We start from the raw sequence: 20309 nt of genomic DNA on the forward strand, positions 1-20309 counted from the left end.
GAAAGGAAAATCTTGATGTTATTCAGGTGGTATTTATAACTACTACCTCTGTGCTACCTCGAACAGTTTGGAGAGAATCAGTAATGAGTGGCAACAGATGGTTTGTTCTTTTAAAGTATGGAGAGATTTTTTTCTTTTTTTTTTTTTACCTACATGATCTAGTCATATATGGAGAGTTTTTTTCTTAAGTCGTCTGTTATTCTCTAAGAAAACAACGAAATCGGTCTGTTTTAAAGTCTTCTGAGTCCAAGAAAAGGGATGAAAGATTATGCAATGCTATTGTAATTTTGAATATCTTTTTTGTATTTGTATTGAATCAATGCAGTCATTTCTCTAATTCAGCTCAAATTCAGCCCTTCCTAACTTCACACAGGGTGAACGATATCAAACTAAGGGCAGATCTGGCACTTGCCATTCAGTTTCGTCACACTTGGAATAGCGATGACAGGAAATTTTAGGGGGATTACAGTGTAATTAAAAGCCAAACTTGGCAATGTAAATAGTTTCTCAACACTCTTTAGCATTTATTTTTTTCTGAATGCTGATCTAAGCTAAAGATGTTCATTAGTAACTCATTAAAGACTTCGTTACAGTCCAGTGGGGAAGTCCAGATATAATGATGAGAGGATTGTGTGTGCAAATGGGTAACTCACAATTAAAGAAACTGTCACATAAGGGGATTAAGAACGTACAATGTGCTCATTGAAAGTACTGTGGAAAGTAAGTGACCCCAACAGTACTGTATTTTAAATTTTGCTTACAACACAGGTCATTTGTTTTGAGTTCTAATTCCTAAAGGTATGTTTTAATGACTTCATTCCTCTAGGACTGAGTGCATAAAGTTTTAAGTGAAGGTCTTTCTGTACATCACTTTTTAATTTAATCCTCTGTCTCCCAAAGCTGGCTTAATTATGCCCTTAACAATGATATTTTGATATAAATTGGCTAAGGTAATGTATCTTAAAAGTAAAGAAATTACCACATTCACATCAAGAATCTCATGAATAGTATTTAAACTGCCAAAGAGTAGTTAGTTCAATAGCACATAAAACTACTGTGAGCTATTATTTTATCTTTACTAGGATGGATAAAATAAAGAATAAACATTCAACAAATGGAGAAGATGTGAGGATATGAGATAGGGATGCTCATATTTTTGGGGGTCATGGCAATATAATTAATTTGCTAAATTGTTTGACAGTAACTCAAAATTTTAAACATTGGGTAATCATTTCCACACCTAGGGATACACCCAAAGGAAGGGAGGCCATATCCAAACACGAACCGCAGCACAGGTACTACCTGGAAAGTTATCCATGCTCAAAATTAGCGCAGGTAGGCTATGTTCCTGGGAACTGGCCAATGCAATGGAGTTCATCCCTGCAGCTGAGTATTATTATGAAGTAAAAAAAAAAAAAAGAGTGCAAAAATATAGGATATGAAAAACGTAAAATATTAGGCTAAGTGGAAAAGGCAAATACAAAAACTTAAAAAATCAAGTGAAAATAAATGCTGGCAAAGATGTGGAGAAGTAGGAATCAACCTAGACAACTCTTTTTAAATGAAATGTCTACTAAAAAAATGTATCTATAGAGACAGAAAATATGTATACTGATTTCCAAGGGCTTAGCAGAAAGGGGAAGCCAGTATAATGTTGTTATGGAATAATTTATTTTGGGTGGTATCTTAACATTCTAATGTTAATTCAGATAATTATTATATCATTAACCACATATTAAACTGTACACTTTAAATTTATTTATTTACTTACATGTTTTCTTATTGATTTATTTGAGAGAGAGAGAGAGTATGAGTACACCAGGGCCTACATCCATTACCAATGAACTCCGCCCACATGATGAGTATTGTGGTAAACAAAACACCCCAGCAACACTAGACAAAACAGTTTCCACATTTATAAACTACATCATCACATTAATCATGTCCAATTTTCAAAACTATATGCTGCCATTGATGGCATATTTTATTCCTTTGTCATAAAAGCCTCCATGTTTTCAATCTTTCTTATAAGCGGGACTCTAATACTGAGGTTTCCTTCATGGAAATGGTTGAGAAGTTAAACTTGAATTTTCTCACAGGAAAATCCTAATTACCATCCATTAGCTGCTTCATACAACCTCTCCGTCCTCTGTGTGAACTGAAAGGATGAGAATATCCAATATGGCACTGGGAGCTTTGTGCCATTTGAAAGGGTCTCGGAAAAATTGTAAGTAACCTACCCCCACTCACCAGAAACATCTGCTTAGCAGGATTGTTAGGTGGGTGGGACATTAACCCTGCAGTCTACAGAAATGACAATCTAGCTTATCCAATGTAATGTTCAAAAATGAAGAAAAATATAGATATCAAAAATAAATTTCCCTCTCTATGGAACTGAACTTTGCCTGACTACTTCTTATCTTAAATATTTAATTTTCTGAATGTCCATTTCTATCACTTTGCAATTTAAACATGACCTTAAGCTCAATTTGGTGGATGTGCTTTCAACATCAATTTTCTTAATCTAGATATTCCATTGATAATTATACTATATTTATAAAATATATGATATGCTCAGGCAAATACCTTCCTAGTACTCTTTTCAATTTTATTAACTTCCCCTTGTTTCACACCCTATACATCTAAGAATGACCTTGCTGCGTTCACACAGGAGCTCTAAAGGCAGTTGTGCAACAGCCTATGAAGATTCGCTGAGAAATATTGGATAATTTTCTCAGATTCAGTTGTTACTTTGTATACCTATTTTATAACTCCTGGTAAAGATCATCTACTTACATTTTCTGTTCTGATATTTCTTCAGTGATATACACATTTCTTTGACATGCTGTCCAAGCTCACATATGTATGTGAAGCAGATAACCAAATTCAAAGACCTCTAACTAATTTTGAGTACAAATTTTATTGCTTACATTCTCTGAATACATCATTATTCTGATGTGAATAATATTGTAATATTTGAAAATTTATTCTTTTTTTTCCATTTTCATCATTACTCCAATGCCTCCATACATATGTATGTACATTCATACATAATTGTTTTAGACAAATTGCAGTGATAAAAATAAAGTAGTATTGATCCATTCATTCCAACTCTTTAAAGGTATTTGTTCACTAATAAAATGTCCATTATTTGAGGGGCTGGAGAGATTGTTCAGCGGTTAAAGGCACTTGTGCGCAAATCTTCAAAGCCTGACAGTTTGGGCTAGATTCCCCAGTGCCCACATCAAGCTGGATGAAAAAAGCAGTGCATGCAACCATCTGGAGTTTATTAGCAGTGACAGCAGTCCTTGCATACATGAACATACTCACTTCGGTCTGTCTCTTTCTCAAATAAATAAGTACAAAATATTTTTTAAATAATATTTTATTTTCGCAAACTGTATCCAAAAGTATGGCAAGAGTGTCAGAACTTCAGCACTAAACCGTGATTTGCAATGGAAAGAGATGTGATTTAGAAAAATCTTAGTGCTTTCACATGACAAAATCACTTTTAAAAAACTATTAAAACTTTGATTGAAAGTAAAAGTATCAGATTTTACGCTAATTTAAAATAAAAGACACAGGGCCAGAGGGATGGCTTAGCAGTTAAGTCATTTGCCTGCAAAGCCAAAGTACTTAGGTTCGATTCCCCAGGACCCACATTAGCCAGATGCACATGGTGGCACATGTGTCTGAAGTTTGCTGGCAGTGGCTGGAGGACCTGGTGCACCTATTCTTTCTCTCTCCCTCTTTCTCTCTGTCAAATAAATAGCTAAATATCAATGAGATATTAAAATAAAAGGTACAAATACCTCAATATACTAATTTTTTTAAAATTGTTCAAATCAACATAACTGCAGTAAAAATCTAGTGTTTCTTAACACTGTGTATAAAGCCTATTGGCTTTTACTTTTCTGATTTAAATGTGCATGAAGACAAGACAATATACATATGACTATGTTTTGGGGCATTATGATTATTCTTCAATTTTGATCTCAAGACATTCAAATTAAGAGAAGCTGTGAAAGGCAAATATGGAAAGCAATCCGGTATCATTGGGACTGGCCATTGTGTATGAGGACTTTTACCTATTACTTCTGAAAGTATAATGGGCATATTTTCTTGCAAATCTGTACTAAGCAAGATTAATCAAATCTTTGTGTAATGTTTCTTTAGCATGAAGACATTTGTCTAAATTGAGAAAAAAATTCTGATACTATATCTAAATACAGGAAAGATAAAGATTCGAAGAAAATCAAATGCATTTTAATGGTAAAATTTTAATTCTAAAGTAAATATAATTACCCTCCCCCGCCTCAAAAAAACCCACATTATTTTTGTGTTTGAATTGTGCCTTGTCATAATCTGTCAAGGAAAGTAGATAATAACACGTATTGTATCTTATTTATATTACAAACCAGTAACTCTTTTTCCAAATGTAGGTTAAATTTTGGTTTGGCTTTAAGAAAAAAACAAAAATCACCAAGCAAACTGAAAGAAACAAACAAACAAAAAGATCCCTATATTAAATTATAAATGAAATGTGAAAGAACTATTCTTATATTTAAATTGAAGAACACAATAAGCTCAAAAAGATAAAAAAACGACTACATCTTATAAGTTCAAATATTTTACAATTCAATTAGCACTGAATATCCAAAAATCCTATTATGGGCTCACCCCACCCCCATCCAAGAAGCATAAAAATAAGATATGCCCTGGCCCCTCAAATAGTCATAATAAATAAAATATGATTGCAGGAAGATGCCATTTTATTCTCAATACAAATGCATTTCTCATCAAGTATCACTACCAAGAAATTCACATATTACATGCTTGTAAGTTTAAATACAAACAAAATCTTTTTCTAATTGTGAAACGTCACACAAAATCTTTGAAAAGTCTCCAAGCAGCTGTTGTGTAGAGAAGAAAACAATGCTGCTCCCTATCCAGTGTTTTGTGTTGTTATGCAGAGCTGGTGCAACCGACAAAAGAGATACTTGGAAAGTCTCTGCAACCAGCTCACACGGGCGCTGTGGGATATGCAACAGTAACGTCACATGTTATTTTCATGACACGGGCTCTGTGTACGTGTGTTTGACTATGAAAATAATATATTACTGCAATGTTCCAAATTACCTACTCTGGCAAACATAAATATGTCATAGATTAGTAATTTCCAAAAATAGCAAAGTTAAACCAGCGCGGTGGCGCATGCCTTTAATCCCAGCACTCGGGAGGCAGAGGTAGGAGAATCGCTGTGAGTTCGAGGCCACTCTGAGACTACATAGTGAATTCCAGGTCAGCCTGGGCTAGAGTGAGACCCTACCTTGAAAAACCAAGAAGAAAATTTTAAAAAAAAAAAAGTTATGTAGAGCTTAGAAGTTCACCTAACTTCTTCATAAGTCATTAAACGTATCTGATAGAAAAAAAAATATATATGTGGCAAAATCTATGTTTAAAATGTAACTTTGGAGTTTTTCAAGATTCATATATTAACCATTTTTTATAAAAACACTGACATATTAAGTTATGTAACTATAAAACCAGACTAATTATAAAAGAAAAGCAAGAACTAAGCATATAATCATCAGACCATTGTTTTGTCCTTTTAAGAATTATTTATAGAAATGTGTAAAGTTCATGAATGTATATCATGAATTTGGTATTAACAACAAAGGCTTATAGAAAAAAAAAAAAAAAACATGAGTAAATTGCTTCCAGATTTTGAAAATGCCTTTTCCTTTTCAATACACTGTTGAAAATGTTCCCTGTTTCTCATAGCACATCCAGTGAGCCTGTTTTCCATGTTTGCGCTTGATGGTCAGCTTTTCAGGAAAGTTTTGTTGACTAAGTAGTTAGAATCCCAATGCCCCACCAGCAGCCACCACAGGGTCGTGAGTAGTTATGGGCCAGGAAAGGCCTCCCCAGCTCAAGGTTACACACTCGTTCTCCGTGTCCATTTACTGTCAGCCTGACCGGGTCCCAGGAGCCAGATGACGTGGCCCAGGCTGCCGGAAGACTGGAGCACGAGGGGACAAGTTCCAGGACCATCAGGAAAACTCAAAGAGTCTCGGCTTTGAAATCGAATTTAAAATGGGTAGAGCCAGGGTCCTTATCCCAAGGGATTAGTATGTCTGAGGCTCTGTTTCTGCCTCTCATCACGTTTGCAGACCAACCACCCTCGTTATCACTAGACTGTTGTGCAATTTTCTTTTCCCTAACTTCCAGTCATATCTGCACAATGAGATTAAAAAAAAAAAAGATGTTTTCATTTCCATGCAAGACTCCAGCACTGCGTAGCATACCAAGGGAGGAACATTTCACTTGACCTGCTTCTCTTGACTTCCGTTCGTTCTCACTGCACTAGACCAACAGGCTTACAGCGCTACAGGAAGGGGACGCACTCATGGAAAACAGAAAAAAGAGAAATACAGAGGTGCACAGAAACATAAGATGTGGACAGATAAACACAGAACCAGAGACACTTCCTGACGTAAGGAGCGGGCATGGGTATGTAATGCTGGAGTGGGGATTGTTTTAGGAGCAGGGAGTGCAGATGACTCCTCTAAGGTAAGCCTCATTTGAATTTAGCTGAGCTTCTAATTTACAACCGTGCAGACATAACACAAATGTCCATCACTTGGCAACACCAAGCTACTGATAAAGAGGGATTTATGCATGGCTACATATTTGTAAGGATGTTACTTACAAGTTGATCATATAGACCATAATTCTGTATACATGTTAGTATTCTGAAATGTCTAGCAAAATTTGAATACTGAGGTTCAAGTAAAAAGAAATGACTTTTCAAGTTTCACATTAAGAATAATCATTCATTTTATTTACCTACTGCTCAAAAGCTCAGTTTTATTTCAAGGTAAATAAGGGATAGGAAAAACAAGGGAAGATTTATCAAATGCCTATCACCATGCTAAGATTTATCCATGCATTATTCATAGATTTCTCAAAATAACCCTGCAAAATTTTTTGTCATGCAGATGAAAAATAGGCTTATAAGTTTTTAAAGAAGTTGTTAGCTCCTGGAGGGAAGAAATACATTTTTTTTTTGTGTACACTATTATATTATTTGTAACAAGAAAAGTTGTTTTTAGTGATAAATGATATTAATTAGTTTACAGAGAAACAGGTCTAAACAGCTAGTAGGTGGCAGAACTGATTTTTTTTTTTCATATTTCTGGGACACTTCAAAATAAACCAATGTGTCCAAAGAACATGGAAGCCACGGGTGATTAGCGGTTTGCTTTGTGGGCTCCCACATGCCCCCGAGTGGGGAGAGGACACGGTGAGAAGAGCACGCCATCCTCATAATTGGATATCTCCTGGCAGCCACGGTGGAACTCAATAAGCCAGGTCCTTGATTTGATTTCCACTCAGGTCACTAACTAGCTGTGTGACCTCACTCTCAAGGCACTTCCCTACTCAGTGTAAAAGCATTTTTAATTGTAAAATAGGCAAAAATGATAGTAACAATACGATAATAGTAAACCCATCGCAATGTCCTGAGGGTGAATTTATTCACTTGAAGTTTATAGTCACAGTACCAATAGTGGTCTTGGTTATTCATTTTAGAGGAAGAGTCAGTTGCTCAAGTACTACTGAACAAAGTGGATTCCTGTGCTCAAAAGGAAAACCTCCTGGACACCTCAATGGAACCCAAAGAAATGCCACTGAAGGATGCTTGCAACACAAAGTACTTCCATTAGCTGACTTTTGTTTCTCCTTGCCTATTAGAGGACTTAATTAAGGTAGTAGTTATGTGAGCCTGGATTGTTTGGGACTCTAATAATGTCTATCTTGATATACTTCCACTCGTAGGCAATGATTTGTCAAAACTTATATCCAGTTTCATCATATCAATAGTATGCCAATTTATACAGAAACTTAAGAACACAGGCTGAATTCAGAACTTTATCAAAGATGACCTATGGTGAACTTCTGCAGCAAATCAGGAACAAAAAGTGATCCCTAGAAGGTGAGAAATCATTTCAGCTGCATCAAGAGTTAGGTGAAATCTTCTATGCTGTGGGAAATACAGCCGAATCATTTTCCTTTGGCATCATTAACATCAGCCTGTGAGGTGTTACTATAACATTTTCATCTCACTGGAAAGCCAAAGGTAACTAAGGAGGAAGGGCAACATGCATAGAAACACCCATGCTATTCGCTTTTAGAAAAATTTAGTCTAAATGATATTGTTGTACAATGTAGGATGCTTCTATATTGAGATATTATCTATCTTATAAAATAGCAGTTATATGGAATTTGTAAGCTGTCACACATATTGTGAATGCCAAGTAGTTTAAATGAATACAGGGGGATATGTGTATATCATGAGGGTGTCAGCAAGTTTCTATAAACACACCTTCCTCTGAGCTTGGGAAAGTGTACCAATGTGCTGTGACATTGTTTTATCATTTTTATTCTAGTCATCATATTTATTTTATATTAAAAAGCTAGCTACAAGAAACAATAACTTTCCACTGAGAGGTTACAGTTTTTCTTTGTGTATTAAAGTTTATACAACATAAATAAAAATACCAAAAAAGAAGACTTAGTCTTCCTTTCTTTTTTAATGTTTGTTTACTATATTAAAAACGTTCTAAGTGCCAAAAATGCAAGCCAAGATATTCACAGATAATGATTTAATTTTTCATAGAGCTGATTTTCCGTATGTGTGGTAAAAATCAAAGAAAAAGTCATGCAGAATTAAATAAATAATAACAAGCAAAAGCCTTATGTTCTACACAGATCTCAGTAGACAAGCTAAATGCAAACAAAACATTGTACTATAGCTCAAAGTACAAACTGTGGTACTTAAAATTATGAATATAAAGTAAGCAACAGATATAATATCTGAGAACAAATATTCCAAAGACAGGGTCTGTTTTGAGTAAATCAGGCATTAAGTATTACATAAAAGTGCAAAGAACTTACCGTGGACTACCGGGGCTAAGAGCATCATGAAGAGTAGTGGCGGCCACATGGCTGTGTCCTCGCTTGCAAATTCCTCAAGAGTGAGTGGTCCCGCAGGGGAGCAAAATTAGTATATTTCTGCCCTCAATTCTGTACTCCAAGATCAATGATTAAAAAATAATAATAAAGAGGAGAGAGAGACTTAAAAAGACAAAGAAAAATTCCTCCAAAACAAAATAAAACAAACAAACAAAAAAAAAAAAAGAAAGAAAGTAAAAAAACAAAAAAACAAAAAACAGCTTTCCCAAATCAGAGACCTGCAAACAAAACAAAAAGAAGGTTGGTTGGTTACATGGTGAAAATATTTCTATTTTAAGTAAAAAATTCAAACATTTTAATGTAATTACAAAGTAAAGTTAGTTACTAAAGAGCATATTGCATGTTGAGCATCTTCAATCTGAAAAAACAAAGTCTGGAGTGCTGGAAGACACAGGCGCTCTTCAGCATCTGTGCGAGCCGAGTGGCTAATTCCACCCCTGACTTACTGCGAAGGGTCACCAGCTCACCCACAAAGACACGTACTGCGCAAACCCGCCCTCAGGCTATGCACACAAGTGTCATCTGAGGGAACGTGAATTTTAGAATTGGACTTATAAGTGGGATCCTCAACATATTTTTGTAAGCACATAGAAATATTACAAACTCTAAAAATAAATTCTCCGACATAAACATTTTTTTTTCTTTGTCTCTGTGAGAAAGGGTCTCACTCTAGCCTCAAGTTGGCCTTGAACTCACAAGTGATCCTCCTAATTCTGCCTCCAGGTGCTGGAATTAAAGGCATGTGCCAACATGACCTGCTCTGAAACAAATTTTGATTCCAATCATTTTGTATAAGGCATATTCAAAATATAATATGTTTCATTCTGCCAAAATCAAAGTCAAAGTCTTTCTGAAATACTGCCTTTATCATAACTTATAAATCAAAATTTAAAAAAAAATCACCAGGCATGTTAGTATTATTGTACAAAAGTTAGGAGAATATACTCTGGAGCCAGAACATCTTTTCTTACTGTCTTTCATTTTTAAAAATATTTTAGTTATTTGAGAGAGGCAGAGAAAGAGAGATAGAGGAGCGGAGAGTGAGAAAGGGTATGCCATGGTTTCTAGCCACTGCAAAGGGACTCCAGACAAATGCACCACTTTGCGGGAAATTGCACCTGACCATTTGGCTTTGCCTTGACCACTATAGAATCTCTCCAGCCCTTCTCTCACTTCCTTGTTCTACTAATGTGGTGGCTCGATTCAGGTGTCCCCAGTAAACTTAGGTGTTCTGAATGCTGGGTCCCTATCTGATGGCAAATTGGGAATTAAAGCCTCCTGGAGGCAGTGTATTGCTGGGGGCGGGCTCATGGCTATTATACCCAGTTTCCCCTCGCCAGCATTTGGCACATACTGCTGTGGCAGTTGTCCACCTGATGTTGGCCAGAAAGTGATGCCCACCCTCTGCTCATGCCATCGTCTGTCCTGGCCATCATGGAGATTCCTGTAGAGTCCATAGCCAAATAAGACTTTCTGAATTTTTTTAAGATTCATTTTTATTTATTTATTTATTTATTTGAGACAGACAGCGGGGGTGGGGGGAAAGAAAGAGAGAGAGAGAGTGAGAAGGGGCACACCAGGGCCTCTAGCCATTGCAAACAAACTCCAGACACATGCTCCACCATGTGCATCTGGCTTATGGGAGACCTGACAAATTGAACCTGGGGCCTTAGCCTTCACAGGCATATGCCTTAACCACGAAGACATCTCTCCAGGTCCCAAATAAACTTTTGTTACCACAATATGCTCTTGGTCATGGGATTTCTGCCAGCAATGAGAACCTGACTTCAACAGTATCATTGGCACAAGAGAAGTGAGACTCCGCTAGACGCCTGACTGTGTGGCTTTGGACTTTTGGAGCTGATTTTCAAGAGGAACGTGGAAGGAATTGAAACCTTGGCCTAAGAGATACCTTGAAGTGCCGCAAGTACAGCTTGATGGACTATTCTGTCCAGAGTTGAAAGTCCTGAATGCAGTAAGAACTATGCACTGTGAGGCTTGGCTTATGAGGGTGAGAAAGAGCTTTGCCTGGTATGGACCAGAGGCAAATTGTATGAGAGGCTTGCTGTTCTGCCTGTGTCCTAAGAAGCTGTGCAGTGTTGCTGTGTGTAGAAACAGGCTGGGGTGAGTATAAGGCTATAGCACAGAAAGATTGAAATCTTTGGGCCCAAACTGCTGACTGTTCAGCTGCAATTATATGAGATTACAACCTGTGAGATTGGGCCAGCTGACCTGCACTGGGGCGACAGGAAGAATGTAGACTCTTTTGAAGGGGTCTGAGTGCTCAAGGAGTGTCCTGGTCTACAAAGCCTGCTCCCCCTCACCCCACCGGATTAACAAAATGACACCCTACGTGGTATTATAGGGCATAAGAAATACAGGAAAGAGAAGGTCACTGAATTTGCAACACGGTCTTGTGTTTTGGAAACAGCCATGGGCAGTGTGCAGCAGGTCTGCTGGATGCCTGCATGGAGACCCCATGGAGTCACAAAGATGGACCACGGATTGCAGTGGAGACCCAGTGGAGATGCTGGGACCATGAGACGGCTGCTAAAGAAAGCTGCCATCCCTGGATGAAGTTTTCCAGGACTGTGAGTAGCTTAGCTAGCTGGAAGGGCGGAATTGGAACTCCAGAGAACTGTAGCTGGTTAGAATTATCTTGGGGATTTGTCACCGGCTAGAGTTGTTGGACTTGAAGCTACAGAATTTGATGTTTTTCCTGGTTGTTTTAAATCTTGTATTGGATGAATATTTCTTTGCTATGCCCAATGCCATCTTTGCAGAGTGCATGTGTATTTTGTGCCATTATGGGTGTTGTGGGGGTTATATGTGTTTTAGTATCATGCCTCAGTTAAAAGATGTTGGTCTATGGGGATGTATGAACATCACTGGAATTGATAAAAACAATGGTGGCTTTAAAAGTTTGATGAATGCATTGCATTTTACATCATGTATGGTTATCAGTTTATAGGGGCCAGAGGCAGAATGTAGTAGTTTGATGCATGTGTCCCCCATTAACCTAGGTGTTCTGAATGCTAGGTTCCCAGCTGATAGAGATTTGGGAATTAACGCCTCCTGGAGGCAGTGTGTTGCTGGGGGTGGGCTTATGGGTGTTATATCCAGTGTCCCCTTGCTAGTGTTTGGCACACTCTCCTGTTGCTGTTGTCCACCTGATGTTGGCCAGGGGGTGATGTCCACCCTCTGCTCATGCCATAGTTTTTACCTACCATCATGGAGCTTCCCCTCGAGTCTGTAAGCCAAAATAAAGCTATTCCCACAAGTTGGTCTTGGTCAGGTGGGTTGTTCATGCCAGCAATGTGAACCTGACTGCAAAAATTAGTATTCATATCTTGGGCAAACCATTTGACACCTCAGTTCCTCAGATTTGCTGAATTTGTGATGGGAAGATTTACATTAATTAATATGTTCTATGAACATAAATGAGTTAAATTGTTATGGTTAAATTACAAAAATCATAAAAATCTGTATGATTGTAACATGATTTCATATATAAAATTATGCAAATGCAGTTATCATCCAAATGTTTTTAAAATAATTAAATTATATATAATTAAAATAATGTTTGAGGACTGCAGAGATGGCTTAGTGGTTAACTGCTTGCCTATGAAGACTAAGGACCCACATTCTCTTTCTCTGTCTCTTTCTCTCTCTGTCTATTGCTCTCAAGTAAATAAATAAATGATAAAACAAAAAATTTTAAATAAAAAATAATGTTTGATATATAATTACTAATTATAAATTGCGATAATGAGTAGATTGCTTTTAATCTGCATAGACAAACATGCTACTTCTCTTTGAATAAACTTTTATTCAGATGGAAAATTTTATGAAGAATTTTTTCAATATAAATGCTATCAATGAATTCTTGAAATTAGTTCATTTTTAAGTACAATGGTGTTTTGCTGAAATCATTTGTAAAGTAATGCTGTTCAAAAACAAAGAAACACGAGTTTGGGGATGTCTCAGGTCAGCTGTCATAGGATACAATAATGCCTCTGATTCAATAAATTGAGAGGGTGCATGTGGCTTTGCCCCACAGTGGAACTGTAAGTCACCTACAGTTTGAGCTCTACTGTCACTCATTCCAGTGTTAAAGAACAAAATACTACTTAACTTCAATTTGCTTCTGAAAACCAAACCTTTACTAGTATATTAAACTACCATTTCACTCAAATTTATGAGGTTAAAAGAACATGATAGAAAATAAACATTATCAACATATCAACATTTGAGACCTGTGAGTGGAAATAAGAAGTGGAATGCATTAGTAATAAAGATACGGCTAAAAAGCTGTGCTTTCCTTTGGGAATTCATAAGGGCCAACAGTCTTACAATTGCCTAACTCACACAAGTGTTTCTTTGTCAATTTGCTACAGAAGACACTTTGCTCACATTTTTAAAGAAAGAAAGAGTTTAATAAATGGAAATGATGACATACAACATAGAAGGTTAAAAATACTTGAAACAAAAAGAAAAGTATAAATTGTACTAGAATTTGAAGAATGCATAAGACTTGAAAGAGTATTCTAGATGAAGAGTTTGTAGGGAAAACTGGATAGGTACAAGGCAGCTTTCTATAGAGCTGACATTCTGGTCTAAAATACTGAAGGTCACCAGGACAGAATAGAAAAGATTTTGACAGTAATACAAAGGTAAGGGAATTAAATTGTTTGGGTTCAATACATGCCTTTTTTACATTTAATTACACAGAATATATCAATATATTTAAAGCACTATAAGAGTGTGTGTGTGTGTGTGTGTGTGTGTGTGTGTGTGTGTGTGTGTGTTTTCTGAGATAGGATCTTGTTCTAGCCTAGGATCACTTGGAATTAGTTTCAGTCTGGCCTGGAATTCACAGTGATCCTCCAACCTCAGCTTCCCTAGTATTGGGATTTAAGGCATATGCCATCATGCCCAGCTCAAGTTATATATATATTTTTAAGAACTAGGCATATGTTTATAGTAAGTTTATTAAAAATATAGTTTATAGTTTTGCTTATTGTCTCTAAACATGATTTTTTAATGAATTGTCCTTATACCTCATTTTTGGTCTTAAATAAAGAATTGCAGATGATTAGGTATTGGAGGAAATTGAGATTCTATATAAAATTATGGAATTAAAGCAAAAAATAGTTTGAAACATAAGAGTGTACAGACAATAATGCAGCCATTGCTGGTTCATCATATAGCGTTTTTTGTTGTTGTTGTTGTTGATATTTTGGTTTTTTGGAAGAGATCCAAACTTGCAAAATACTGTTGAGCGGTCATGATGCTATTTAAGGTGAAGTATTGATGCCACAGAATTAAAAAGAGTTAGATAGAATGGTTTTGTTATGCATTTGGTTGTGACAATTTATTCTGATGGATCTATATCTTATAGCACATTCTACTCAAATGTATCTGCAAGTAAAGTCACCCATGGGAGGGAGTTATTTGACCTGATCTAAAACTAATGGAGTCATGTTTTCTAAGACTTTTATTTCTTGAAAGGTCTTTCTCTTCTTTAATTTTAGAATGTAATTGACTTTTGTCAAGTATTAAAGATTAAAAATAAACTGGGCCATGAGAGTCAACATGAGCTTAGGATGTCTTGTACACTTAAGTGTCCTGTTCTTAGAAAATTGTCTCCATTTGAGTTGTCAGATATATGACAATGGGCTACCTAAATGTTCTATACCCTAGTTATCACATTGGAATTAAATAAATTTTACCAATTTTAAGATATATATATATGTATATGTATATTTCCTGGCAAAAGTGGGAATCCAATAAGGAGAAAATAAACTCTTTGTACAAATTTATCAATGGGATTTATATTCAAAAGGGATATTATAAACTATAAATGAGATGTCATTTGGTGGTAAGTTAGAAGAACATTGGAGTTTGTGAATAGTTGAGTAGAAAAAAATCCATAAGTTATATTGTCATATTTTTAGAAGATAAAATTGGTTGTGCTCTATGGGAGAAAAATGGGGAGAAAAGCAAAATAACTTTGGCCAGAATCATCTGTAATAAGACAGAGTTAGTATAATGACTCACAATCCAGCAGGTTAATTAATGTACAAATTATTTGAACAAAATTAAATCTTATAAACATCACAGTTATAGACAGTGTTTTATTAGGTTAGGAGATAGGATAAGTCTGACGGGGAAAATCAGACAGACAAATACAGGATGGGTAAAAAAGACATGTGGAGAACAGTCAGAGCGGGAATGCAAATTCAAATGACATTTGACGCAGAGCTGATCTTCCTCCACAACTTTCCCATAAGCGTCATGGAGACTAAAGAAACGTAGTTTCTCAATCAACAAATTTTAATTTTAATTTTCAATTTTATTTATTTCAATTTATTTTAAAAGTAACCTTAATTTTAAGATTACTTATAACATGGTTTGAGCAAAGAATGCCAAAATTTTATGTTTCTGAAATACTAACTTTATTATGGGGTAAGCAAAATTCTTATGTCCTTATTTCAATATAATGTTGACAGAGAAAACAAATCATGTAGGATGGCAATTATAATAAAAACATTTTCCTTGAGTAAAGGTCCAATTAATTGGCATACAGATAATGCAGTGATCTAATGAATGTTTATTAATGTTGAGGAACAAATGTGGATTTAATGAACACTGCTGTTTGGACTTTAGGCAGTATATCTTTTATCTGTGCAAGTGATTGATGTTGCACACTGAGCAATTTTCTTGTGAAGTGCCCTTGTGTTAACCTCGGTTCTGAAATCCTACAAAGCACTGGGACAGGGCTTGTTTCCAAAAGAATCTGAATCAGATAAAACCTGCCTCCACTGACATGTCTCCCTGAAAATGAAAACAGTGACTGTTATATAAAGGTATATATAAATAACTGACGCAACGAGTTTAAAATGACTCAATTAATTGACAATTAGACATCTAAAATAAAATAAATGGTCTCATGTTCATACACACAACTTCCAAAATGAGTAATTTTACTTGTCAAAATAAAAGCATGGAGTGGGGCATTAGGTCCACAGTCCTAGATGGCACAGGGCCCTGGGTCCAATTCCTACCTCACTAAAAACATAAACTCATTAAACCTCAAAATGTTATCAACAACTTTGTTGAACTCTGGAATAGCACAGTAACACTTAAAAGGCTAGCCAAAAAAGGTATTAATTACCTGGAATTGTGTCATATGTAGTAATTGTTAAAGAGTGATGTTTATATTTCCATCAGAGGCATTCAAGAAAGGCCATCAGTGACAACTGTCACATTCAAAACAAATCCATGTGCACAATGTATGTGTAAGACCATTCCCAAATGTATAGAGAACCAAGCAAAATCGTAGTATTTAAGATCATTCCCAAATGTATAGAGAACCAAACAAAACTGTAGTATTTAACAACAGCTAATATTTTTTTGGGGGGGGTGGGCTTTTCTACTACAGGTACAGTTCTGAAAGATTCTTAGGCATGAACTCACTTAGTTTATTTTATCTAGAAATATTACTCTTACTCCTAAAACAGCCCCATAATGAAGTAACATTTTATCAGCCACTAGATTCTACTGTGTTTCTTCCCTGATTCCTTAGCAGTCGTAAGTCAAGACATGGGGTTTCAACACGTGAAAGTAGTACCTAATTGCACACTGAAGGGTGTGTGGTGATCATGTACGATGCAATGAAAAACCAAAGCATCAGCCGGGAAGAAACATGCCATAAACACAAGGGCCTCAGTGGTTCCACTTCTGAATGTTTCCACCTGGCATCAAACTTGCCAATCACGGCCTTATGTGAATCTGTATCAATGACCCCTTTTGTTTAGGCTCATGCTGGACATGTTAGGGCAAGACCATTGATTTCATGGAAAGATTGATCTAGGAAATAGGATCTCAAAGGACCTCAGAGGCAAAGCAATATCCTTCTGATTTACAGAAAATTATCAAAAAACAATGCAATGCTATCTCTCTAATAAATGTTTTGAGGGTTGGGCGTGGTGGCACACACCTCAAATCCCAGCACTCAGCAGGTCAAGGTAGGAGGAGAGCTGGGAGATCAAGGACAGCTTGAGACTACATAGTTTATTTCCGGTCAGCCTGAAATAAAGTGAGATTCTATCTCAAAAAAAAAAAAAAAAAAGTTTTAAAAATTGTTTTCAAAATTACTTTAATACTCATGACTTTAATTGTTATTAAGGTAAGTATCTTTAAAAAGAATTGAGATTATTTCAAACGTTATGAAAGCTAAGGATATACATCTTTATTTTTTGAAACATACCTATTCATTTGAGAGAGAGAAGGATGGAAAGGGAGAAAGTATTGGTTCATCAAGGACTCTTGCCACTTCAAATAAACCCCAGACGCATGTGCCACTTTGTGTGTCTAGGTTTTTGGGAGCGCTAGGGAATCAAACACAGGGTCATGAGCTTTACAAGCAATGCTGCTAACCACTGAGCAGTCTCTCCAACCTACAATATACTTTTAAAGTAGAATTATGTCTTACTTTCTCATAGTTCTTTTAACTTCAAGTTACAAATTGGTAGGTAGATCAAATAAACATCAGCTATCTCTATCTTGTATTGGAATTTTTAATCTACAGACCCTTTAGGATTGGCAAAAGCAGAAGATGTCCAAGGTTAAATTTAATTTTTGGCAATTTTATAACAAACTACCTGAGTAGCTCATGATTAACAAGTGGGACATTATATCCAAAGAAAGTCTGTATCATGAGCAAAAATTCATGGGTTGTTTTAAAACTAGCATAATCATATTTTCTCGTGAGAACATTAAAACATTGCTATCACTGTCTCTTTCATTTTTTCTCTCTCTCAAATAAAACAAAGTAAAAATAATTAAAAGAGATTACATAAAATACCTATTTATTAACATACTAGTTTGTGTGTGTGTGTGTGTGCCATATATATATAGCATTTATATTTCAAATGAATGAATATGAAACCATGATCAATAACAAAAAAGACATTTACTATATCATTCATATATTTATCCAATAAACACTGCAACTTGAAAACTTACTAACTAAAATTTAAGAAAAGAAGGGATATGACTTTATAGTCTAACATGATACAAATACTGTGAGCATATAACACATATTTGGCACATTTTATAATGTTAAAATAAATGGTACCTGAGATCAATTAGTGATGATAATTGTCATTTACAAAATTATATCAAGGATTTCTGAAAATATAGAAATAGTAATATTCTTTCATAGATAAGTAAATCATTTAAATATAGTGATTGTTTTATCCAATGAAAGAAATAGTGGTGAGTTAGCAGAATGAGACAAACAAAAGAAGAGTCACTGATATTAAGAAGAATGAAATTGCATGAAGAGAGAAACTCAAACGCATAACATGCCCCCTATGGGTCTCAGTACCACACACTTTAAGGGTCTAAACTCTTCAAAATATACAAAACTTGGAAATTGTAATGAACTTCTCTCATTGATTTGAGACAGCAAGTACTTTTAAACAATTTCTTATCATATTACATGACATACTATATTACTATTATTATTTTTGGTTTTTCGAGGTAGGGTCTCACTCTAGATAAGGCTGACCTGGAATTCACTCTGTATTCTCTGGGTGGCCTCGAACTCACGGTGATCCTCTTACCTCTGCCTCCTGAGTGCTGGGATTAAAGGTGTGCGCCACCACACCTGGCTTTTCCTACATTACTATTTCCATGTTACATTTGATTAAATCTGGGCAACATAGGAACATATTCTAAATAGAGTATGAAGTGAAATGAAGAAAGAAAACTTTAAAAACAGCAGTGTGGTGGTTTGAATGGGTGCCTCCCAAAATATTCAGGATTTTATTAGTTTGTCACTTAGATCGGCAGCCCCCTGGCTGGAGGAGGTGTCACTGGGCGGATCCTCAGGCCCAGCCCTGAGGTGGGAGGGGATCTAGAATTCAGTCTAAGGATGAGCAGAGCACTTCAGTGGTGTCTGGAGGGCCTGAAGCGCACGTGCCTTGGTGGTGTGGCTTTGGGTTTGGTTTGTGGCTTTTCTCTCTCTGCTTGATCCTGTGAAAGCAGGCCAGCTGCTTCTGCCTTGATGGAGCTTCCCTTGGATCTCCAAGCTTCAATAAACATCCCTCCCTCCACAACTGTGACTGCTCTGGACGTTCACGTCAGCCACCAGAAGCTGACTGCTAAAAGCAGGATAAATTGTGTTGACCAAAGTATTCTAAAAACACTAGTTCATGAGAAAAGCTTGTAAGAAATTATTTCATGCAATTTTATTTTCTTAATGATTAAGATACCTAAGAATGGTTCCTATTTATTTTAAGTCACTACACTTTTGCTCCTTGTCTAAGGCTTTTCCTTCTTTGGTAAAACCATCTGTAACTTACGAAGTTGAGAAAAATACATCAATGTTGCAGTAATAAATCTTCCCTCTGTTCAGTTCTTGGCAGAGTGGGGAGCCACTGAAACAATTCAGGAGCACGTCGCCTCCACAGGAACCCACACTGGCAGGTTATGCACAATGATGCATGGCGTCATTGTTTAACACTGCGCTCCAGCGCAAAACCAAGTAAGGGAAGACAGATGGACTGTGATGGAAAATTCATCAGCTTTCAACACCCCTGCAGATTAACATAACCATGATATCTGGATAGTTTAAATCAAATGCTTTAGTCTTCTCAAAATTGATTTTATAGCAGATCAATAACTGTGAAAAGTACAGAAACATGTATAGGTGAAGACAGGTGCTAGTTAAATAACTATATGTGCGCTAATTTGTGAAGAGTTGAAAACAATAAGAAGTTTAATTATCAGAGGTAGTTATGGGAAGCACCCTTCTTTCATTAGTGTTGTGTGCCCATTTGCTGTCGAAACAGGCAAGTTCATGAAAGCCAGGAAAGCGGTGCTGCTCCTGGCGGGAAGATACTCTGGACGCGAGGCCGTCATCGTAAAGAATGCCCATGATGGCACCTCGAGGACCCTCCAGCTGTGCCCTAGTGGCTGGAATTGACCGCTACCCATGCAGTGACAGCTGCCATGGGCAAGAAGAAAACTGCCCAAAGATCATGTCTTTTGTGAAGGTTTATAACTATAATCACCTCATGCCCGCAAGATACTCTGTGGGTTTCCCCTTAGACAAAACTGTTGTCATCAAAGAAGTCTTCAGAGACCCAGCTCTGAAACGGAAGGCCAGACGGGAGGCCAAGGTCAAGTTTGAGGAGAGATCCAAGATGGGCAAGAACAAGTGGTTATTCCAGAAGCTTCAGGTTTAGATGTATTTTTTGTTT

General features: G+C 36.4%; 1 protein-coding gene and 1 pseudogene across 14 annotated transcripts in view; one reads left to right on the forward strand and one right to left on the reverse strand.

Annotated features, from left to right (window-relative positions):
• Window positions 1–9190, reverse strand: part of Adgrl3 (adhesion G protein-coupled receptor L3) — a 482809-nt gene extending 473619 nt beyond the window's left edge. For all 14 annotated transcript variants that reach the window (XM_045130208.1, XM_045130203.1, XM_045130202.1 and 11 more), the window contains exon 1: window positions 8959–9190. In XM_045130208.1, the coding sequence (XP_044986143.1) occupies window positions 8959–9007 (49 nt within the window). In that variant the 5' untranslated portion in view covers window positions 9008–9190. The remainder of the gene's footprint in view (window positions 1–8958) is intronic.
• A 10713-nt stretch (window positions 9191–19903) lies between these two features.
• On the forward strand, window positions 19904–20294 carry LOC101594784 (annotated as a pseudogene).
• Window positions 20295–20309: the final 15 nt, after the last annotated feature.

This window comes from Jaculus jaculus, chromosome 11 (assembly GCF_020740685.1).
Source record: "Jaculus jaculus isolate mJacJac1 chromosome 11, mJacJac1.mat.Y.cur, whole genome shotgun sequence".
In the NCBI taxonomy this organism is placed as follows: domain Eukaryota; kingdom Metazoa; phylum Chordata; class Mammalia; order Rodentia; family Dipodidae; genus Jaculus; species Jaculus jaculus.